The sequence below is a fragment of the Pelobates fuscus genome, chromosome 3 (genome assembly GCF_036172605.1).
Source record: "Pelobates fuscus isolate aPelFus1 chromosome 3, aPelFus1.pri, whole genome shotgun sequence".
NCBI classification, from domain to species: domain Eukaryota; kingdom Metazoa; phylum Chordata; class Amphibia; order Anura; family Pelobatidae; genus Pelobates; species Pelobates fuscus.
In genome coordinates this window covers 420,088,042-420,107,819 of record NC_086319.1, presented here as the reverse complement: position 1 = coordinate 420,107,819, position 19,778 = coordinate 420,088,042, and the positions used below count along the sequence as shown (strand labels likewise).

At 41.8% G+C, this 19,778-nt stretch overlaps 1 protein-coding gene across 1 annotated transcript in view; it reads right to left on the bottom strand.

Annotated features, from left to right (window-relative positions):
- The window catches only part of LOC134603633 (alpha-2,8-sialyltransferase 8F-like), a 76,749-nt gene extending 57,224 nt beyond the window's left edge, over positions 1-19,525 (bottom strand). Inside the window, exon 1 of the mRNA XM_063449782.1 lies at positions 19,313-19,525. Coding sequence (XP_063305852.1) covers positions 19,313-19,419 — 107 coding nt within the window. The 5' untranslated portion in view covers positions 19,420-19,525. The remainder of the gene's footprint in view (positions 1-19,312) is intronic.
- Positions 19,526-19,778: the final 253 nt, after the last annotated feature.

The window sequence follows — 19,778 nt, the reverse complement described above, 5'->3', positions numbered from 1 at the left end:
CCATAAGAAGTCGAGGACACGTAAAGCCCACCGCGTCGACTCTCGAAGCTACTTCCCCAAAACAATCCCACTGCAGATGACACAGAGAATCCACAATAGAATTATCAACCCCTGTAACATGAACTGCATGAAACCACAGGTTATATTTCAAGCATTGCAACACTAATCGCTATAACAGAGCTAATACTGGGGGAGACCCTGATGACAGCCGATTTACCACATGGACAATGCTCATATTGTCCGTCCAGAAGATAAGCCGCGTGTTTGCGAAAACTGAACCCCATAGCTCATCTGCCACAATAATAGGAAACAATTCCAAGCAGGTTAGGTTGTGGAGCAAGTCTTCACCAGTACAAGTCAAAGTCCATTGACTCGCACACCAGTGGCCATGGAAATATGCACTGAAACCGATAAATCCTGAAGCGTCGGTGATCAGTTCCAGGGTAGAGTTTGATACAGATTCGGTATGCCAATAGGTATGCCCATTATTCACAGAAATTCACTCCACACATCTAAATCCGCCTTCAACCATTGTGTTATGCGAATAAAGTAGAAGGGGAGCCGAATACCCACCGTCGTTAGCGATAGCCGCCGGCTAAATACTCTACCCATAGGCAAGACATGACCGGACCATTTAACAAGAAGTCGTCAAGGTAGTGAAGGAGGGAAAGGCTAGCCGACACGCGCTACACAACCCATTCTAGAAAGGACTAAACAGCTCAAAATAATAACATGAAATAGAACAACCCATGGCAAGACACATATCAAAAAAGAAGTCACCTTGAAACTGTCAACCCAGAAAATGAAAACAGTCCGCATAAACCGGTAACAAACGGAACGCAGATTGGATATCAGATTTCGCTAGCAGGGTCTCTTGCCCTGCATCGCGAACAACTCCAATGCCCTATCAAAGGACGCATATCGAAACCGACAGTCATCCTTTGGTATGCCATCATTAACTGATGAACCAACGTGGGAAGGAAAGGTGATGAATTAACCTATAAGCGCCCGGTTCCTTCTTAGGGACCAAATCCAGAGGGGATACCCGCAAGTTGTCAAACGGTGAGTGGGAAAAGGGGCCAGCCATACGACCTAAGCTCACTTCCTTCCTCAACTTATCCTCTAAGATAGCTTCCTTTCCTTGAACCGACAATACATTCAGCACAAACAACTCCTCCGAAGATGCTTGAAACGGGATAATAAAACCTTCCGTGAAACATTCCCAAAGAACTTCTGCCTCTCGACGTTTAGGATACTGTACGAGCCATGGACTGAGCCTTTTCTGCTTTCACCAGGGTTCTCATTCCTAGGAACGTCATCCTTGGATGCTGATCTAGGCAAAGGTTTTCCCCGCGTAAAACAGCGCACCACCGGGTGGGCTCCTCCACAATGGGAGCTACTGTACCATCTGTAATGGCTCTCGAAGAACCAGCAAATGCCTTTTTTGTCTCCCGCTGACCCTCTGACTGGAGAGCCGGTGGGTGCTGGAAATGTCGCCAGGTGGCATGGCGTCATAAAAAAAAAAAACACCTAAATTGCCGTCCTGTATACTGAAATCTAGATTAGGCAGAACCTCCATTTTTTGTCTAAATTGCTTGTCATATTTGAACCAACATTGACCCCCATAACTTTGTAAGTCTAAGTATGCAAACAAGGAAGGGGCCTGCTCCGGGAACTTACTTGATAGGATATTAGCAAAAATAACCAAACCTTGAAGCCAATTACCGAAGGTCCGAGGAAGCTGCTTACCTTTTTCCCCTTCCGATAGATCACCACGACGCGGTCTGTCCACTGTTTCCTTATCTAGAGTCACAAGAGATATGAGATCTACAAAATTGTTTCCTTAACCTCCTTAGGAACATGGAGACCCAATGGGGATACTTCACAAACTGGGCCAAATGAGGGGGCATTCACGGTTGCCTCCGTACCCACAGGAATGGAACTGTCACCCTGAGCAGCAAGAGAATCGCCGCTACCTGTATGCACTGCGCTAGGAGTTCATTTATCTAAGACTGCCCTAAGTAGCCCTATGATTTCGCCTTGCTGGACATTAGACCCTGCCTGCAACTGCGCAGATTGCCAAGAGCGAGCACAATTATACTCACCGGTCTGAAGCAGAAAGTCCGGTCCGTCCACTCTCTGAGCTACCGAATTGACAGGAACACTCTGCTCTCCCAGCTGACATTCAGTAGGTCCCAAAAAAACAAAGAACCCTGCACACTGATACTGTGTAAATGCTCCGGCCATCCACGGTAGAGGTGCTCCGTGTCAGGCGGACATCACTGGATTCCTTCAAAAGGAATAAACGCAGGTAACACTCCAATAGTAAGGATGGTGTATTTATTGATGGGTGAACCACCCCATAGAAAGTGTGACGTTTCGGCTCAGCAGAGCTTTAATCATGCATATGGATAACAAAGTGCAAATGTGCTTATATAACCCCACAACCAATTAATTCATCAATAAAAATAAAACCACATGTATCAAAATGACATAATATCATTAGTGAAACATGACATGGAGTTTTTTTAAAGAATGAAGCAGTATAGCTAAATACATGGCATGGAATTTGGCAAGGCAGCAGATGGTATGTTTTACTGTTTAAGGCACAGTGCAATAATACATTTATATTCCAGCAAATTAACCTATTTAGAGTCATCTTGATTAATATGTTGCAGATGATAGAAGCATGTATCTATAACAAATGTAGGAAAATCACAGCATTTCCTCTGATACAATGTGTAGACATTCTCCAGAAGCAGTGTATATAGGTCATATGCAATTATATAATATAAGCAGATAGAAACTGTATTATCTAAGGAATCAAATTCTCCCCATGTAAGACCGCCATGAATCAGGTGGACACAAAATTTGGATCATGAAAAAAAATATAGTTGCGGCGCACTCAGACTACAAAAAATACAACACAAAGAAGGCTTCTAAATTGCCTATCTAAGAATAAATATGGGGATTTAGTTCCACCATATGGCCATATGATGTTAAGCCCACCACTGCTTTCAAAGTACCCCAATGTTGGTGGGTCCTACGCTAAAATGTGGGGGACAAATTAAATAGTACTAGTGTTAAAAATAAAGTGTATGAAATTAAATCCTTGAAAGAGCAAAGTGAGTATACAAAAATAAAGTGATGGAAGCAATTAAAAACGGTGTTAAAACTAAACAATAAAAGTGTTAGTGCTAGAATGGATATACTCACTATTGCAGATGATATCTGTGTTGAATGGAGAAAATAATAAAAATGACCTGACTATTGAAAACTAGTGATGTCGCGAATATGAAATTTTCCGTTCGCGAATGGCGAACACGAACTTCCGCAAATGTTCACGAACGGGCGAACCCGGCGAACCGCCATAGACTTCAATAGGCAGGCGAATTTTAAAACCCACAGGGACTATTTCTGGCCACAATAGTGATGGAAAAGTTGTTTCAAGGGGACTAACACCTGGACTGTGGCATGCCGGAGGGGGATCCATGGCAAAACTCCCATGGAAAATTACATAGTTGATGCAGAGTCTGGTTTTAATCCAAAAAGGGCATAAATCACCTAACATTCCTAAATTGTTTGGAATAACATGCTTTAAAACATCAGGTATGATGTTGTATCGAACAGGTAGTGTAAGGGTTACGCCCGCTTCACAGTGACAGACCAAACTCCCCGTTTAACGCACCGCAAACAACCGCAAACAGTCCATTTGCACAACCGCAAACTCCCCATTTGCACAAGGTTGGATACCAAGCTAGCCATGTCCCGTTCCTTGTCCTCACTGATGTCATTGAAGGTCTCTTCCTCCACCCAGCCACATACAACACCAAGGGTCCCCGAAAGGTGACAACAAGCCCCCTGTATTTTTTTTTAAAAATGTACACTACTGTTACACCAGATATGAGTTGCACTGGTGTGACACTGTGCCCTGGCAGGCCCTGAAACGCACACATGTGAAGGAAACTGACTGCTATTATTTCACAGTCAAATTTCTAGTTTTTTTTTAATGTACACTACTGTTACACCAGATATGAGTTGCACTGGTGTGACACTGTGCCCTGGCAGGCCCCAAAACGCACATGTGTGAAGGAAACTGACTGCTATTATATTACAGTCAAAAAAGTTTTTTGTTTTTTTTTAAATGCAAGCTATTGTGACACCAGATATGACTTGGTATCATTCTGTGTTCGTAAAAATGAAATGTAATACATAGGATGGAGCAAAAGGTTGAATAGATAGGGAAAGAGGGAGGAGAAGGAGAAGGGTAATAAATGAGATGTTTAAAGGGATATGGTACTGATTTATTATCATTTTTTCAGATGTATTATCACTACTTTGGTAATATGATGTTACAGTAACAATTATTAGTACACGTGAATAAGACGAGACAAAGGACACTGGGAATAAGAACATTTTCACATACAGATAGATACTTTTAAATTTAAGCTACACGTGGTTTTGTAGGACAAGATATGTTATCTAAACGTATAAGTGGATGGCACAGACATTTTACACAACACGTTTGATATTGTTAATTGTAACTAAAAATTCAGAGAACACTAAGGAATACGATATATTTAATTATGCATTTATTCATTTATTTATCTTTTGTTTTTTACAACACGGCATAGTATTAATAATGATGAATATAGCATGATAGTTAAGAAAATTTGGAGAGCACTATAATCCGAGGTTTGTTGATACTAAGGAAGTAATTAACATGGCTGAATATTTTAAAAAAAAAACTTTAAAGGGACACTATAGTCACCCAGAACACTTCAGCTCAATGAAGTGGTCTGGGTGCCAGGTCCCTCTAGGGTTAACCCTGCCTGCTGTAAACATAGCAGTTTGGGGTTAAGCCAGCCTCTAGTGGCCGTCTTCCGGACAGCCACTAGTGGCGCATCTGCAACGCCTCCATCACGCAGAGCGTCCATAGGAAAGCATTGAGAAATTATTTCCTATGGATACTTTGAATGCGCACGCTGCACTGCCGTGCATGCGCATTCCGCTCCGCTGACGTCAGAGGTAAGGGAGCCAGGCGGTGGACTAAGGTGAGTAACTGAAGGGGTTTTAACCATCAGCACCATGGGAGGGGCACCCTCAGGGTACTATAGTGTCAGGAAAACCGATTTGTTTTCCTGACACTATAGTGATCCTTTAAGGAATATTAATTATTCACTTACGCGTTTATTATCTCAAGAAATAATATTTATTTATATATAGATTCTATTTCTCCTCCCCTCTTTTCTTATCCCTTAGATTCAATGGAAAATAAATAGTTAAGATAGAATAAGTGGATGGGATATTTAATAAAAGGGAATGGAGAATTGTTTATGCTTAGAGACACTTTATGTTTTCTAAATAGAGGAGAGAGGAGATAAAGAGTTAAGGAAAACTAGAAGATGGAAAGAAAAGAATAAACAAGACTATTATGGCTGAGTAAGGAAATATTAGCTCTCGATGATTGACAGGACAAGTTTTATATATATATATATTTTGTTTTAGCTTAAAGTCTAATTGAAAGTAAGATGTATGTAGGGTGTGTGTATATGGGTTTGTGCTCCGAGGGAGTTAAGAAGGATTCCATATGTTTTTATAGGTCATGGCTAAGTCACATCTTTGAGGTGCATTAATATAGGATCGATTAACGCGCAGGGACTAAAAACTCCACATAAAAGAAGGGTTCTATTTGAAATGCTATATAAAAGAAGCTGGATATATGTTATGTACAAGAAACCCATTGGAAGGATAACAAAGACACAAAATGGAATTATTCTAGACATCTCACAGTATGTCATTCCTCTCTTCAAAATGGTAAGAAAAGAGGGGTTGCTATCATTATCTCGTCTAATATAACATTTGAATTGATCCTCGAACAGAAAGATACTTTGGGCAGATTCATTATCTTGACTTATAGATTAGAAGACTCCTTATATACTTTAGTTAACATTTATGCATCTAATATATTTTCTAAAAACATTTTTGGAAGCCTTTAAAAAAAAAAAAAAAAAAAAATAGATAAGATCAAGAAAGGAAAATTAATAATTGCAGGCGACATTAATATTTTTCCAAATTATACTTTAGATAGGAGTAACAACAATATAAAAGAAAAATAAAGATCTATCATTTAAAAAATACATTTAGGGGGGAGGGGCCGCTGAGCAGAGCGGTCGCAGGGGAGCTCAGCTCCTGCACACAACGACCCTATAATGCCCATAAACCACGATTTTACTCACATACCTCACCCATAAATGTGACCCTCGACGGATAAGGGCTGCCGGAACCGGGGAGAGGCTTGCTCACTGAGTTTTAGTCCCCTGGAGGGGAGATCTCTGCAGCAACAGGCGGGACCTTTCCTGGCGGTGAGTGGAGTGGATGGCCGCCGCTCCACTATCCTGCCTACCGGAGCCCGACAGACAAGCTGCACCTGTGCGGACCCGGTCCCGGTCCCACCCCCCCCGGACCATTGGGGGTGATCCCGGTCCCAACTCTGAGGCAAGTCATCCGAGGCACAGCAGCGCTGCCACTAAGATCTGCGGCTTATGTCACTCACCTAAGATGGCGGACGCCACGTGTGCTAACGGCACTGTGAGGGCCGGCAACAACACAGCACTGGCAACACAACGCGCCCACAGACACAAGCTAGCCTACTACCCGCAACACCTGGAGGTTAAATCACATCAAGGGGCCCTGGCACGACATCAGCCTTCTGAGACGCATAACTGTATCTCTGCACCAACCCCAGGGCAGGCCCGAAAATGGCGAGAGAGACAAGGGCACAGCAAACCAGTACCCGCAGCAAAACGAACACTAAAGGCAAAAGGCCAGCAAAACTTACCCCTCGGATATGCAGGAGTGCCGGTCTCCCACATGAAGCGCCGCACGTCCCCTCACAGCCAACACAGACGAAGACGCCCGTCACTACAACGTGAGGTCCGCGGTGGGGCCTCGCAAAGCCCCCTGAGGGAGGCAGCAAAGCAGAGACCCAAGAAGCCACACCGCTCCACTACCTTGCAACCATCTCACCAGCGACAGGTCCAGAAGCGACGGACTACTCCTTTAAGCCGCGACACGGCGCGGGACGAAGTGTCCCTGAGCATACACGGGACATTTGTTGCCGGACAGTACACACATGGAAGCGGAGCGCCCAACCAAGGCATCGGCTGACTCCCTGACTATAGTGGCTGGCTGTCATCCAAGCCACATCCGCCTGGGACTCTCACCTGAGATGCAACAGATCCAGGGGCACACAAGTGACGACCGTTCTGTTATATGTTATATGGTTTCATTTTTCCTTTAAAATATTATGTGTTGACAACCTGCCTTACTTCGTTCACTCTAACACCCATATTACGCTGCCCAAGACAGGTAGGGGTACAACCTCATACCACTTACTCACTTACATAACCCACATCCTAGTCTCTCACGCCACTGCTCCGCATGGCGGAACTAACACCATTTGCCAACTTGATAATACTGGCGGGCTAGGCGCCAAGGCAAAATAGTGCTGCCACAAGTCATACGTCCCAAGGTGGCTTTTCTTTTCCACTAACAAATAAAAAATGGCACATCACATCTCACTGCGCACCCTGCGACTGTACTGTAGCCATCCACATATAGGCGCAAGCATGTCATATAGCAAAATGTGAGGGAGAGAGAACCGCTTTAATGGGTGGTAGCGTGCTGAGCGTTGACCTTGCCTGCAATGCAATAAGTTTAAGCCTGCATATATATATAATTATTAAATATTAGGATAGTCTAGCATGCAGTCTAAACGTGGAACCTTAGCCTACATTATTACCACAGACAGTAAGAAAAGCCTGTATCCTCTGACTACGTTTTGCCTCTCCACTGTCTTTTCATCCTATCGTTACAAACAAAAAATTGTGCTGTATATCTGAATGTCCATAATGCCTGTACTTACTCTGATTGTGACGGCTATTGTGGCTAAACAAGTCGAATGTTATACCATGCACAACAAAAATAAAGAACTAAAAAAAAATATATACATTTGAATTTATTTGACATATGGCGTGTTCATAACCCAAACAAGAGGGACTATTCTTATTTTTTTTTCAAGTTCATAAGATATATTCAAGATTGGAGATTTTTATGACCAACTCTATAAATATAAGTGAATTCAACAACTCAGAAATAGACATGATAACATGGTCAGATCACGCTCCAATCTATGTTAATATTAAAAATGAACTAAAAGCCAAAGACAGATCTTCGTGGAGGCTTAATGAAAGTCTACTGGAAGATAAAAATAAAGAATACTTGATTAACAAAACAAGATAATTTTTTTAGATAAATAATAATGATCTACAATCAGAGAAGAGATCTCTCATCTTTCTTCTTCCCTTTACAATACTTCCCCTAACTTCACTCCCTCTGCTGTTCTATGTTCATTCGCACCTGCTACACTGGAAGAGGTTTCTGCTCTGCTCCAGTACTCCCGCCCCACCACCTGCTCCCTAGATCCTATTCCCTCGCATCCCATCCATACTCTGTCTTCTTCTCTTTCTCCACCTCTCACTAAAATTCTCAATCTCTTTCTCTCCTCTGGTATATTTCCATCGCCCTTCAAACATGGAACTGTAACCCCAATTCTAAAGAAGCCCAATCTTGACCCTAACTCCCCATCCAACTATCGTCCTATCTCGCTACTGCCTTTTGCATCCAAGATCCTTGAAAGAATTGTGTATGCAAGATTGACAGACTTCCTTGAGTACAACGCTCTGCTAGACCCGCTTCAATCTGGTTTCCGCGCTAAGCCCTCCAATGATCTACTCGCTGCAAAATCTTGTGGTCACTACTCTATCCTAATTCTCCTTGACCTGTCTGCGGCTTTTGACACTGTTGATCATCAACAGCTTCATCTCATCCTCCGCATTATCGATCTACAAGATATTGCTCTCTCCTTGTGCTCCTCCTACTTCTCCCAGCGCTCTTTCAGTTTTTCCTTCTCTGGCTCTGCTTCTTCTCCCCAACTCCTCTCTGTTGGTGTCCCCCAAGGTTCAGTCCTTGGTCCCCTACTGTTCTCCACCTATACTGCCTCCCTTGGTAAACTCATTAGCTCCTTTGGCTTCCAATATCATTTCTATGCAGATGACACGGAAATCTACCTGTCCTCTCCTGATCTCTCCCCGTCCCTCTTGACTAGTGTCTCTGACTGCCTCTCTGCTATTTCTAACTGGATGGCTGCCCACATCCTTAAACTAAACTTGACCAAAACTGAAATTCTGGTCTTTCCTCCCTCAAGTGTTGTTACTCCTGTGTCTGTCTGTCTCCAAGTCAACGGTGCTACCACCAACGGTGCTACCTAGGTGTTCTCTTTGACTCCGACCTCTCCTTCAAGCCTTATGTTCAATCTATTGCCAAATCCTGTCATTTCCATCTCAAAAACATTGCGCGCATCCGCCCCTACTTAACGCCAGATGCGACTAAGGTGTTGGTCCATTCCACTGTCCTTTCTCGCCTTGACTACTGTAATCCGCTTCTCAGTGGTCTTACGTGCTCCCAACTTCGCCGTTACAGTCCATAATGAATACGGCAGTGAGGCTCATCTTCCTGTCCACCCGCACCTCCCATGCCTCACCCTTCTGTCAGTCCCTACATTGGCTTCCTATAAAATATAGAGCTCAATTTAAAATTCTGCTTCTTGCTTTCAAATCACTACATAATGCTGCTCCCACCTATCCTCCCTTATACACAAGTATGTCCCGTCTAGGCCCTTACGATCTGTTGAAGACTTACGTCTATCTTCTGTCCGTACTCCCACCTCTGATGCTCGCCTTCAAGATTTCTCGAGGGCTGCACCGTTCCTGTGGAACTCGCTTCCCTACTCCGTTAGATGCTCACCCAGTCTCCACTCCTTCAAAAAAATCGTTAAAAACCCACTTCTTCATAAAAGCGTATCAATTAAACTGTTAATAGCTCCCAACTGATTCCTCTTCTGCAACTGTCACTAGTCTAATACTATCCTTACCTTTTTGTGTCATTTTACCCCACTCCCTCTAGCATGTAAGCTCATTGAGCAGGGCCCTCAACCCCTCTGTTCCTGTGTGTCCAACTTGCCTGGTTACAACTACATGTCTGTTCGTCCACCCATTGTAAAGCGCTGCATAAAAATAATAATGGATAGACAGACAATACTACAGTATGGTGCACATATAAAGCCTCTATGAGGGGTTGTTTGATTAAACTTGGATGTGAAAAGAAAAAACAGCAAGGTATGCAATTTTTGGTTTTATATATTCTTTTAGCACAAAAAGATAAAGAAAAGAAAATACAATATTCAAAAAAACTTGAAGAAGAAATAAACAAGATTCAAGTGGAAATCAAAAAGAAATTAGAAATAAAACCACAGATAGCTTTAAGTAGATTAAAACAGGTTTGGTATTTTCAAGACAATAAAACAGGCAAAACATTAACTAATAGACGTAAAGGTATTAAGAATAATAAAAGAATAAATAAAATTATGGATGGCAATCGTCCATGTCGTTCTCCAAAAGATATTGGAAAGTTTTTGCAGCATACTATAAATCCTTATATAATCTCCCAAATAATCAATAACCTAAAGAAAAGTTATCCCGGCCCCCCTGGCTCGCCCCATATAGGCGCACAGCAATCAGACGACTGACACCGGCCGCAGGGCGCACTCAGCCGACTCACCCAAGATGGAGCACAAGCTCTCTAAGCAGAGGCACAAGCTAAAAGGGCCAGAGACGGTCTTACCGAACTCGGTGGACCACATGATGCAACGTCTGGACAAAGCGTTCCAGAGATTCTGGAGGCCAGACACCCATAAGCGACGGCGGATCACCCGAGTCCCCAACAACCCCCTGGCAGGGAGGAACTTACTTTACCAAGACGCCAGGGCCCACAGACCCCGGATGCAGACTCCATCTCAGGCATGGGTAGGTGGGGGTGACAGCCCGGCACACCCCACTCAAGTGGCAAAACCTAGAGTCTCCCCCACAATACTAAGCCGAGGCATTGGCTGAAAGGGCAATGCCACCCCGAGAACATCCCCCCACTTCTAAGCGACGCTTCCCAGGGACACATGACAATGAACCACAGTTGCCACCACAGAGTTCCTGTGTGCTAATCTATAAACCTGCTAATGTTGACATCGATCTTATGTTTATGTTTTTATTGCTTCTCGGAATGCATGCATTTCTATAATCACATACTACGCTATGATGGGGGAACCCATGGGTTAATACCACAACTAGCACTACACAGGCACACTTATCTACCTAGCAGCATGACGAAAGCCTTATGTTCATACACCACGTTTAAACTATAGCAGAGCACAGCAATTAAGATGATAGCTCAAAGATAACCACACCTGTTGCTCACTATCATTCTATACCCAGCTTGACCTAACTTACATTATTCCCCTGTATTCCACCCCTACTTCACACACATACGAAACTTCACTACGAATACTCAGAAGTTACGTTAAGCTTGTCTATGTATCACCAAAACATGTGCACATACTCATGCTACTGTCTAACTTGTACACAATGTGTATGCTGTTGTGGCGTTTGATATTGCAATGTACCTACCCGCAAAACAAAAATATATATATATATATAAAAAAAAAAAAAAATCAAGCATATCTGTCAAAAATATGTGGAGAAAACAAGAGGAGATATTGGAGATGGTGGAATATAAATAAGATTTCCCCTCCATGCTGGTACATGGCCGAATCATCCAGCTGTAGAAATCTAGAGTTATCTTTCATATATTGGATAGAGCCAGAGAAGTTTAAAAAAATAAATGTTAATAACAAAATTGAAGAAACTGGAGAAAAGAGACTGGACTGTCCAGTGACCACTGTGTATTAGTTAAAATATAACTTTTAATAACTACAAAATATAAAAAGAGCTAGAGAATGTCTGGCTCTAAACACGAACAAACATACAGTGGAAGAAAATTCCACAATAGAAAAGTAATAGAAGTCACTATGTACTGAATATAGTCTATCTCCAGTTCTGTCCGAAACTCGGCTTAGTAAAAACTTAGCAGACCCACAGATTCCCACAAAACTCAGCTAATACCAAAGATTTCTTTGACTAGCTAAAGTACAAGCTAAACTTGTAAACTATCAGAGCAAGAAAACTACACGTGCGAAAGCCCCGACGCGCGTTTCGCCAGTGAGCGGCTTTTCAAGGGGTTTCGGACGGAACTGTTAGCTTTAGACTTAGCGTTTAACTGCAGCTAGACGCCACAACACAGCTATAGTGTGAATCATATGCAGTTCTAGGGTCACTAGCCTTAGCTACTTGCTCTCTTAGCGAATTTTCTTTTCTGGCCATAGCACGGATTGGTCGCTTAGCCAGCTACACGTTCTCCATTATTTCTATACCCAGGTTAACTCTGTTTTTTTCGTCCTGGGCCATTTCCTTTCACTATTTCTGTTTTAGGATTTATATCCCTATCTTATTTCTGCTAAATGTTACTACCTTCTGTCACTCTGTAGAAGTATCTTTATTATTTGCTACATTATTATAAGGGCTCTCTCCCTCTGACTACATAGTTACAGAGCATAATTGATTCAAGGTTTTTTTCATTTAAGCTAATCCACATTTTGGAGATAGACTATATTCAGTACATAGTGACTTCTATTACTTTTCTATTGTGGAATTTTCTTCCACTGTATGTTTGTTTGTGTTTAGAGCCAGGCATTCTCTAGCTCTTTTTATATTTTGTAGTTATTAAAAGTTATATTTTAACTAATACACAGTGGTCACTGGACAGTCCAGTCTCTTTTCTCCATTTTCGTCAGTTTTCTTTGGGTTAACCCCAAGCTACACTGTCCAGGTTTCTGTTGCTTCATTTTTCTATTTATTTTAATAACAAAATTGTTACAGATATTCATATGTCTATACGCATACTAAAACAAAACAATAAAAAAAAAAAAAAACCCTTTACATATCTGACTCCAATAGAAGTCGCTGAAATATATATTGAAGATAAAAAAGTGGGTAGGTGGGACGAATCGAGAATTTTATGTCCTCATTTAGAAAGCTACAGAACAATTGTAACTTACCAGCAGGGGAATTCCTTACATATTTAAGATTAGTAATTCTTTTAAGATCAAAACATATTAATAAAGATCGAAATCAAGATAACTTAATACATAATATAGATGATACTTACAAACTAGTCTCTAGAATAAATAAAACTTTAAATAATTGAAAAGATAAAAGTAAATTTCAGGGGTTGGGGAAATGGGAAGACGATATGAATGAGGAATACCCATTGGAAGTATGGTATAGCTCAATAAGAGTGTTTAGAAAATCAGTTCATTGTACCAATATATATGGGACCCAAACTAAAATCCACCATGGATCGTATAGAGTCCCACAAATCTTATAGAAATATAATTCCACTGATAATACATTCTGTTGGAGATGCAACTTAGGAACAGGTACATTTTATCATCTACGGTGGAGCTGTAAGGTACGTAGAGAAATAAAACAAATACTAATTAGAATAATAAAATACGTTTGGAATATACAGGTAGAATTGGGTGCCCAGCTCTCTCTTTTTCACCTGAAATTACCTACAAAATTAAAATCTGAGAGGTATTTAATTATCCATACTATGATGGCCGTTAAAGTATGCTTGGCACGACACTAGAGAATGGATTCAGTACCAGAACGGGGGGAAATAAACACACAGATTGATTATCATCAATTAATAATGGAAAAATATGCTTTTAAGAAAATAGAAAACTTGAAAATTAATGAAAAATATGGAACCCCTGAGCGCTATTTCGATCTAAACACCTCTTCGAATTATCCTATAAGGTTTGACACTGCTTCCCCACCAACTTTTTATTACGCTATATATTTATTTGTTAGCCTGTAGTGGGGGCAGTGGAGAGAGAAGAGGAGAGAATGAGATACATCTTAATCTCCCTCCTTTCTCTCACCTTCCCCCACCCTCCTACGGACCACCCGATACTGAATGTAGTATGTATGATATATTTGTTGTTACTGTAAGGTTATACTATGATCTTCTTTTAGATTGACAGTTTAATCACGTATAATAATTGATTTGATTGCTATTTCCTGTCCTAACGTGTTTTATACCCCACCTCCTATAGACTGTAAGCTCGTTTGAGCAGGGTCCTCTTCAACCGATCGTTCCTGTAAGGTTTCCTGTAATTGTCCTATTTATAGTTACATCCCCCCTCTTATAATATTGTAAAGCGCTACGGAATCTGTTGGCGCTATATACATGGTAATAATAATAATAATAATAATTGCGGTGAGCCAGGCCAGAAATTCCAGTCAGAGAGACTGGGGAATTGCATTTAAAACAACAAAGTATGCAACGCCCCTTCATAAAATGCCGCCTTCATACACGATGCGAATGAGATACGCAGCTATCTCAGCCCGTGTCAGCTATAACCCTTTAAGTGCCAGCATTGATTTCACCCTGTTCATATATATTAACCCTTTATTTGTAAACACTCATGCAGAGTTTGCATTTCTTATCTTGGAATGGTTCTCACCTGTCCGATACTCATTAACTGCTTTTAAAGCCTTTTCCATCAGATGGGCTCAAAGTCTGTAAGCGAGCCATTCTGAAACTTTTCTTACATTTTTCTTCCCCTGATTGGAGACTATGCTGGTACCGGGCGTTACATGCACCACCATTAGTACAAACAGTCCCATCAACAGTCCTCAAAGATCAGGCCACCAACACAAATCCACTCCCTAGTGCCCTACTTTTCCACCGCCATTATTTTCTACTAATACATTCTTCACTGTAATACATGTTTGATAACCCTGTACTATTACGAATACATGTTTGATGACCCTGTACTATTCCCACCTTAACCTCGTGTTGCTCCTGCCATGACCCCATGCAGTATTTTTCTTAACAATATGTTACCATCTTCAGTCTCAAAAAATAATTTGCCGTGACTTAGAAAATGGGCCACAATGGTTTTAAAGAAGAATATAATGGAACTGGAAAAAGTTCAGAGTTGGACTTCAAATAGAACAGTGATGGCGAACCTATGGCATGTGTGCCACGGGTGGCACGCCGGGCCCTTTCTGTGGGCACGCGGCCATAGGTTTGCCATCAATGCAGAGTAGGCACCTGCCTGCCCGAAACGGCAGGCGCCTACTCTGCTTCCGTGTTGGGAGGCAGGGGGAGGGATCTGTGAAGCAGCTCCCCTGTCCTCTCGCGAGCAAGCTGTGTGGAGCGTTGCCGCGCATTACCATGGCAACGCTCCACACAGCATCGCGCGGGAGGACAGGGGAGCTGCTTCACAGATCCCTCCCCCTTGACTCCCGACACGGAAGCAGTGCTTGACACCACCGGACCACCAGGGATGGCTGTGTCCCCCCCTCCTTCATTAAAGGTAAGAAGGAGGGAGAGGGGGATACTGATTTAGTATACTTTTATTTTAATTTTTTTTAAACACCTTTACCCCAGCCCCCTACCCCCCACACAGAGTACCCCTACACCCCAACCCCCCCACAGAGTACCCCTACCCCCCACACAGAGTACCCCTACCCCCCACACAGCACCCCTACCCCCACACACAGTGTTCCCCTACCCCCCACACAGCACCCCTACCACCCACACACAGTGTTCCCCTACCCCCCACACAGCACCCCTACCACCCACACACATTACCCCCCCACAGCATCCCTACCCCCACTACACACCCCCAGCATCCCTCCCCTCCCCCACACCCAGCATCCCTCCCCTCCCCCACACCCAGCATCCCTCCCCTCCCCTACACCCAGCTTCCCTTCCCTCCCCTACACCCAGCATCCCTCCCCACCCCTACACCTCCCCACACACAGCAGCCCTACCCCCCCACACACAGCAGCCCTACCCCCCCCCCCACAGCACCCCCACAACACACACAGCACCCCTACCCCCCACAGCACAGCACCCTTACCCCCGCCCAGCACCCCTACCCATAGCACCCCTCTCTCACACACAGCATAGCACCCCTCATACACACACACAGCACCCCTCACACACACACATACAGCACCCCTCATGCACACACACACACATACAGCAGCCCTCATACACATACAACACCCCTCACACACACACCACCCCTCATACACACACACCACCCCTCATACACACACACACACACACACAGCAACCCACACACACACACACACACACAGCAACCCTCACACACAGCACACAGCAACCCTCACACACAGCACACACACAGCACCCCACACAAACACATACACTACACCCCTCAATGCAGTATGTGTGTGTATTCAACAGTCTGTGTGCGCGTGTATTCAGCAGTGTGTGTGTGTGTGTATTCAGCAGTCTGTGTGTGTATTCAGCAGTCTGTGTGTGTATTCAGCAGTCTGTGTGTGTGTGTACTCAGCAGTGTGTGTGTGTACTTAGCCGTCTGTCTGCATGTGTATTCAGTAGACTGTGTGTGTGTGTGTGTGTATTCAGCAGTCTCTGTATTCAGCAGCCTTGTGTGTGTGTATTCAGCAGTCTGTGTGTGTATGTATTGCATTTGTTGGAGATACTAATAAATATAAGCTTAATTTTATCTATTTATATAATTATTTCAAATTTGTATCATTGAACTTTCTGTTGTGTTCTTTTAAAACAAAAGTTGTGAATTAGTTCGGACAACAGTACGAGTTGTTTTTTCTAAACTTAAACCCCAGTATTGAGGTTTAATTTCCCTGTTGGCACTTTAAGGAAAAACAAGTTGGCATGTATTGCGGTTTGGGCACTCGGGCTCAAAAAGGTTCGCCATCACTGAAATAGAAGAAGATTTTTGTCACAAAGAACGTGACTTGCTTTAAAAACATGTCCTAGGGTATATGAAAACATTATAGAAATATATACAGGGCCAGAACAAACAGCTAACTGGTAACTTGTTCATTAATAGGACTGTACAGAGGACTAGAGGTCACCCATTTAGACTTGAAGAAAGGAGATTTTGCCTTCAGCAGAGGAAACAAATCTGTAAAATAAGAACCATGGGGAATTTGCTTTCTAAGTAGGTCCTTTTTTTGGAAAAAAACAGAACACTAACCGATGGGAAACGGGGGGGGGGGGGGGAATCAACAGAATAAACAGATTCAATCAATATTACTATATAAATATGTGAACCTTCAACGTGGAAATGAATTCCTGCAGACTTCTTGCTCAGTATAAAATAAATCGTGTCTCCTATTCACCTTTTAATCAATTAACACTGCTTGGACACAAAGTATCCTTCAAAATAAATCTAATGATTTGAATTAAATGCCAATTAAAATGGCTATATTTCATGGTGTCTGTCCAAATATAATCTGCCCACTTGTTCCTCCTTAATCACATTTTTTACTTTTTTTTGCCCCAATCATTTTTTTCCTGCAGATTTTCCATCCCCTAAGAGTCACATATCCGTGAAATACCCTTATTCCTTATTATTTTCTTATTATTTATTGCACTTTGAAGATAATGCACCGTGTGTTCTATTATTTATTTTTTCACCATACTCCGCTCTGCTCTATGCCTTTGTTTCTGTAAGATCCAATGTTAGGAGAGGGGGTTCATGCCCAGATTGTTTTATTCACTAAATGTTAGCAATCAATAAGGGAGGAGACAACCAACGGACAAACACAATTTATAAGACAAACAGGTTCTCACTATGAACACCTGGTCTTCCTCCAGGGCTAAATAAAGACATAGAACAAATATATACTACATAGGAGCAGGCTTTCTAAAAGATCAGTAAACGTTATTTAATAATGCAAAAATAAATTGTAACATATTATTCAGAAATCAGACACACAAGATAATAAATACAAGAATTACAATCCCTATCAAATGCCTTTCTTGTGTATACCTGTGTGTGCATTTGCTTGTGTTACCTGTGTGTGCATTGCTTGTGTATATCTGTGTGTGAATTGCTTGTGGTATGTATACCTGTGTGTGCATTTGCTTGTGTTACCTGTGTGTGCATTGCTTGTGTATATCTGTGTGTGAATTGCTTGTGGTATGTATACCTGTGTGTGCATTTGCTTGTGTATACCAGTGTGTGCATTGCTTGTTTTATACCTGTGTGTACATCGCATGTGGTATGTATACCTGTGTGTGCATTCCTTGTGTATACCTGTGTGTGCATTGCTTGTGTATACCAGTGTGTGCATTGCTTGTTTTATACCTGTGTGTACATCGCATGTGGTATGTATACCTGTGTGTGCATTCCTTGTGTATACCTGTGTGTGCATTGCTTGTTTTATACCCGTGTGTGCATTGCTTGTGTATACCTGTGTGTGCATTGCTTGTTTTATACCTGTGTGTGCATTCCTTGTGTATACCTGTGTGTGCATTGCTTGTTTTATACCTGTGTGTGCATTGCTTCTGGTATGTATACCTGTGTGTGCATTGCTTGTGGTATGTATACCTGTGTGTGAATTGCTTGTTTTATACCTGTGTGAGCATTGTTTGTGTATACCTGTGTGTGCATTGTTTGTGGTATGCATACCTGTTTTTTTGTTTTGCACTTTTAATTATGTACACTGTTTTTTTATGCTACACATTGTTAGATTGCTAGTTATTGTGATTACATCTTTATTAAAAAAAACGATTTTCTTACATTTTTTATTTGTAATTGATGTAGTGTGCTCCTTTGTAGTATTTTTTATTTACTAAATGTAGCAGGTTCAGATCCAAATGGGGAAACTGAGTCTGAAAAGGTCTAATTATAACCGAATTTTACCAAATCAGCTGATTTAGCCTTTAGGTTTTAATTCTCTACAATTTGAAGATTAGTGAATAATGCTGAATAAAGTGAATTGTTCCAAATGAAATAACCAAATTAAATAAAAGTAGCCAAACTGAACAATGAAACCTGCAAATATGTGATTTCTCCCATTTGGCCATGGTGGTGTAAGCTCCTCTGACATGGTACAATAGTAGAATTATAGCATATTATGTATTGTATATATAATTATATTATCGCAGATATTAGAAGATATATCCAGGATAAACGCTTGGGAATGTCTGACTGATTGACAGCAGTTCATGCAAAGACACAACATATTAGGATTGGTTTAGTTGGGATTACCGTTATCAAAGTTAATTGTGTGATCAAATATTTATATTGAAAAACAAAACTTCATCCATTTAATTATCAAACCGTTTCGATACAGACTGCAAACAAGTTTACTACGTCTCCAAGGTTAGTTTTAGAACTCTATTTAACTCTAACGAAGAGAAGGTCAGATATAACTTACACATATTATTACATGAGATTTCTCTTAAAATACATTGTACTCACATAATACAGTAATGGGCTCGCTCCTGAATGCTGGTAATGAAGCTGTAAAATGCTACAAAGAATAAAAACATAGAGAGATACAGAAATCTGCATCTTCTGAAAGCCATGTTGGCGAGAGACCTGCTGTGACTGAGTCGGAGAGGTGACACTCTGGGTGTGACTTTGTCAGGTATGCTCAGGTCAGGTGAATCAAGTGACTGTTGACTCAACAGAATTCAGAAATGTGATTATAATGAAGAGGTTTTGTTTGCATTCACACTGTTACCTTGAGAATATTTTGTCATTGTTAGAAAACTGCTACGGTTGACAAAATAGTAGATGATATAGTGCGACCAGGAGATGATTAGTGTTTCAAGTGATCACAATGTGCTAGAAAAGTTCTTCAAATTATTTACCAACACAAGTCATCATTAAAGGAGGTCAGGGTGAGGAAATCATTGTAGATAAACCATTTAGGAACAGGGTT